The sequence below is a fragment of the Ornithodoros turicata genome, unplaced genomic scaffold (genome assembly GCF_037126465.1).
Source record: "Ornithodoros turicata isolate Travis unplaced genomic scaffold, ASM3712646v1 Chromosome24, whole genome shotgun sequence".
Lineage (NCBI taxonomy): Eukaryota > Metazoa > Arthropoda > Arachnida > Ixodida > Argasidae > Ornithodoros > Ornithodoros turicata.
The window spans coordinates 2,004,006-2,009,232 of record NW_026999345.1 but is presented as its reverse complement, the minus strand read 5'-3'; the positions used below and the strand labels follow the sequence as shown (position 1 = coordinate 2,009,232).

Sequence of the window (5,227 nt, the reverse complement as noted above, 5' to 3'; positions counted from 1 at the left end):
GTCCAATACTAAGTTAAAGAGTATTGGGGAGAGGGGGTCGCCCTGGCGCACCCCTGTTGTCGGCTGGACCAGACGTTGGGAGGAGCCGATCCTAAACAAAGTGGGAGCGTCTCGGTAGAAATCCCGCAGGTAACTGATGAAGTCCTCCGCGAGACCGGCTGACGCCGCCGCCACAAAGATCGTAGATGATGGTCGACAAAGATGCCCTGGCTACTTTGTCGAAGGCTTTCGTCAGGTCCATCACGGCCAGGTAGAGAGATCTTCCTTTCACCTTAGCCTCGGCCATGATGGTCTTAAGCAGGGTGGTGTTCTCGGCACACCCGTCCGCTGAGATAAATGCTCGTTGTCTGTAATCCAACTCCAGGTGGTTGGTGAGCCTCTTGGCGATGATCTTGTGATATAATCTCAGCAGGACGGATGTTATGGTGATTGGACGGAAGTCCGAAGGCGCAGACGCATCCGGCTTCTTAGGCACGAACGTTGTGCGGGCATTCCTCAGGCAGGTGGGGACTGATCCAGTGATAACCAGGAGATTGAGAAGGACTCGCAGCACCACCATAGGAACGGCCCTGAGGTTTCTCGGCGTAAAATTGTCGGGACCGGGTGCTGACTTGAGAGAGGGCATATTGGCCTTTATCTCCTGGCCGGTGATAAAATAAAGTGGGTGAAAAGACGTCCTGGATGGAGGTGAGTCCGATAGTGGCGCCGGCGGTGGGCTCCCAGTCATCGTGGTTCCCCACGCATTCAGAAACGCCCGCTCGTCCTCGACTGCAGCTTTCACGTAACCATCGAGGACGATACGGGCGCACTCTGACTGTCGGTGTCTGAACATGTATTGGGTGCGTGCATATTCCTTCCTCTTGGCCCGGCGACGACTCAAGGGTGGTCCGCTTTGGTGGCCCGGTGGCCTACCGGTCCAGGAAGACTCAGGCTGAGGTAAACACGTCTCGGATGTAGTCATTGAGGACTTGGGTGACGTCCTCTCCCTCGGTCGCCTGACGTGCCACATCGAATAGGCGGCTTGCTTGAAAAGACTGAGGAGGACTTCTGGTAGCCAGCTTCCGCAGTTCTTCGATAATCACCAGATGTCGCCTCCGTGCAGGGGGGACGACGTTACTGTCCATGGACGCAGGGTCTACGTTGTCCTCGTTGGCCTCGGGCATGGAGCCGGCAGGCGGTGATGTAAGTACAGAGACAGAGCCCTCCACACTGTCTGGAGCGGAGGCTGATGGAAGAGCATCCGCAGCAGCATTCGTTGACGAAGTGGGGCCCGTCGGAGACGGTGCCGCTTGCTCTCCAGGGGGCGACTCTAGTAGAAGGCGCTGGACCAGATCCCTGTAAGCCCTCGATTTCCGATGGCACTTAATAGATCCCAGGGTCCGGTCGGAGTGCAATTCCAGGAGGGCCTGGTTGATAAAGCGAGGTGGCCTTGGCTGTAGTAGCAGGCGCACTTCAGTGCGGGCCAGGATAAACTCTTCCTCACTGGACCACCTGGCTTTGACACGCTGGGTGACGATTTCTTGATGATAGGCGTTAGGGTGGGCAGCACGCCTGTGCAGACTCAGCCCCCTCTGAGAAGCGAAGGTCGAGCCACACTCCTGGCAGGCAGAGGGCTCCCTGGGAACAGGCTGAACCAGCTCGGGGTGCGAAGAGGAGTTCCCTTGCAGAACAGGATCGTCAGACGGGGGCCGATGGCAGGAGACCTCAGGCATTGACTGTGTAGAAGAGGTACCGGGAGCTGAATCGGGATCTTGCGATGATGTGGTCGCCGGCGTCTGGTCAGGGATGGGATGTTTATGGTAAGAGGAGTGAACACGTAGTCCTCTTCTGGTGGTGAAGGAGCGCCCACATGAACAAATGAGGGGGACGGCGACATGCTACTGATCTTCGGCCAGTGCAGGGGAACCCATTGGGTGCAGGTTTGTACTAGGAGCCGACATCACTTGACGCCGGCTACCTCTTGATTCTGTTCGATTTGCTGCACCTAGAAAATTTTCCTTAGGCCCGGCTAGGCAGGCCACACCAAGGAGGGGTAGGCCAGAGCTCCGTCAGTTACCTGCCCCGCCCAGGCGGTACCAGGGGTAACAGGTAGCACCACGAGAAGGTGGAGTTGACCATTTCCATGGGAGAGGCTATATGTTGCGCATCACCACGGCTTGCAGCGGGCATCGTATGACCCATAACCGCACACACGAGCCGCCAGCGCCCAATTCACTAGGTAACAGACCGCCGCAACACGGTCCTGCTAAAGGCGACAGGCACGTACGGACCCTTCCCTGTCCCTCAACACTTGCCTCCTAGTCGCTGGATAACAGGGGGGAGCCACCCGCCCCCAGCATTAAGACAAGAGTCGTCACCTCCTCTTGTCGGGCTTCCAAGTTGCTGGATGACAGGGGGAAGCCACTCGCCCCCAGCCTATGGTGAGAGGTTATGTCTGTCTGGCGCGGAGTGCCCCCACTCGAAGTACAGGACCACCGGGAGACACCCCTTGCCATTCTTCGCACACTTGATGGCCCGGCAGTGCTCGCCCAACATAGCCGAGACCCCCCAACAGAGATGAACCCTGAGATAGGCCCCAGCTGGCCGATATACGTGCCTGGCACCGGCCCACCACCGGCTAACGCCCTCGCACCACACCACTCGACGGATAGCGCCGGGGGTTGCCAAAGTCCCCCGCACCCCTCAGCCTCCATAACTGGATTACAGGAGGACGCCACCCCTCCTAGCATCCCTGAGGGCCCCTGTGGAACGGGGAAGGGGACGGAAAAAACTTTCCCCTCACCACAAAGTGGTCCCGGTGAACTTAAACGCAGCAGAAAAACAGGGTTTTACCCCTACGGCTGCTGCTACAAGAGGCCGCCACACCTCCCGGTATTCGTGTCTTGCAGGCTAGGTTCCGGCCCCCAAGAAGCTGGGTTACAACCACACACCACGGAAGCTAGCCACAGGAACTGTGCCCGAACACCGGGTACCACCGGGGATTGCCGCCGTTAGCGACGTGAAAGGACACCAGTGATGAACACTACTAGGAAGCCATCACGTTTCCTATCTCCCGGCACTGGGAGTGCTGCGAGACCGTCGCCTCACGGTCCGTCTCATGAGGGTCCACCGACCATCTGGACATGGGGCCATTGTGGGAAAAGCAATCCATGAACGGGTAGCACCGGAATATACCCTGTGCCCCTCAGCCTCCTAATACGCTGGATTACAGGAGGGTAGCAATACCTCCCGGCATCTGAGGGCCCCAACGTGACCTCGGTGAACATTTCCTCGGTTTGATGGCGAACCAATATGCACCGTTACAGGAGGCTGCCATAGCATCGGACGAACCGGGACCTCCCAGTACTCATGTCCCGCAGACTAGGTTCCGGCCCCCTCGAAGCTGGGTTACAACCACGCGCCACTGAAGTTAGCCACAGGAACTGTGTCCGGACCCCGAGTACCGTTGGGAAATGGCCGCCCAGTACTGCTCTGCCACTACCTCTTGCACTCCAGTCGGCTTCGCCAGCCTCAATCGGTCATTATAGTGCGCAGCACTTGTGGGGTCAGCTAATCCCCACCGACGAGATTTGCTCCCTCAGTTGCCCCTTTAGCCGCCAATGGCGTTGCCCGGGTCCTACCACGAGGAGGCGGGGTTGGGGAGCCAGGTCAGGCCGTTTCCGACAGCTCCGAGGAGCATCTGACCTATAACGAGCCCTTGGATTCCTCCGAGGACCCGAGGACACCGAGGACCCTAGGACCCCGATTCCCCGAGGACCCGAAAGAGAGTCATAGTTACTCCCGCCGTTTACCCGTAAGCAGATTATTCTTACTTCCGCCTATCACTCGTCTTTGAATGGATTGTACTTCAAACACATGGTGGGTATTATATTTGGTCGTCCTCTGTGGCATTTAGCTACCTAAAGCAGATTATTCTTACCTCCGCCTATCACTCGTCTTTGAATGGATTGTATTTCAAACACGTGGTGGGTATTATATTTGGTCGTCCTCTGTGGCATTTAGCTACCTAAAGCAGATTATTCTTACTTCCGCCTATCACTCGTCTTTGAATGGATTGTATTTCAAACACATGATGGGTATTATATTTGGTCGTCCTCTGTGGCATTTACCTACCTAAAGCAGATTATTCTTACCTCCGCCTATCACTAGTCTTTGAATGGATTGTATTTCAAACACATGGTGGGTATTATATTTGGTCGTCCTCTGTGGCATTTAGCTGTGGCAACAGCAGATTATTCTTACCTCCGCCTGTCACTCGTCTTTGAATGGGTTGTATTTCAAACACATGGTGGGTATTATATTTGGTCGTCATCTGTGGCATTTAGCTACCTAAAGCAGATTATTCTTACCTCCGCCGATCACTCGTCTTTGAATGGATTGTATTTCAAACACATGATGGGTATTATATTTGGTCGTCCTCTGTGGCATTTACCTACCTAAAGCAGATTATTCTTACCTCCGCCTATCACTCGTCTTTGAATGGATTGTATTTCAAACACATGGTGGGTATTATATTTGGTCGTCCTCTGTGGCATTTAGCTGTGGCAACAGCAGATTATTCTTACCTCCGCCTGTCACTCGTCTTTGAATGGGTTGTATTTCAAACACATGGTGGGTATTATATTTGGTCGTCATCTGTGGCATTTAGCTACCTAAAGCAGATTATTCTTACCTCCGCCTATCACTCGTCTTTGAATGGATTGTATTTCAAACACATGGTGGGTATTATATTTGGTCGTTCTCTGTGGCCATTTAGCTATTTTTTTAATCAGTTCTCACTTACAAGGGAAGTGATACCCACAAAAACTACACACTGCAAAAATAAATGACAACGCAGTGGTTCTGCATCCCTCAGGGGGCCTACACCTTCATCGCCGGTGGGTGGCCACCGTGGTCATTCGACCGAAGACTTTGTAGCATGTCACAGAACCTTGGAGGGCGATGATTCTGATGACGGCGATGTCCTTCTTGGTAAGGCCAAGGTCCAGCAGGGTGTCCGCGCTGGCCTCGGCCCAGATCCCCCGGAACGAGAGGGTGATACTTGAAACTAAAGGTTCCGGGGCGTCGTGGTCTTGTACTTGACTGCATAAGTCCGACCTCCCATATTTCAGGACCTTATGTCCGTGCGCCAGCTCCAGGGCAATCCCGGTCCCCATCACCTGGGCATCTAAGATGACGGTCTGGCGGTCGCTGGTAGCGACGACATCTGGCTTGAGGGTGCCCTCTG

General features: G+C 54.9%; 1 protein-coding gene across 1 annotated transcript; it reads right to left on the bottom strand.

Annotated features, from left to right (window-relative positions):
- Positions 1 to 926: 926 nt before the first annotated feature.
- Positions 927 to 1,712, bottom strand: LOC135373392 (uncharacterized). Its single transcript, XM_064606603.1, has one exon. It carries the CDS (start codon positions 1,710 to 1,712, stop codon positions 927 to 929), a length of 786 nt encoding a protein of 261 aa, XP_064462673.1.
- Positions 1,713 to 5,227: the final 3,515 nt, after the last annotated feature.

Bases quoted from the DNA above. Each gene is read 5' to 3' on its own strand.
- LOC135373392 (XM_064606603.1), bottom strand. From the start codon at position 1,712: ATGCCTGAGGTCTCCTGCCATCGGCCCCCGTCTGACGATCCTGTTCTG.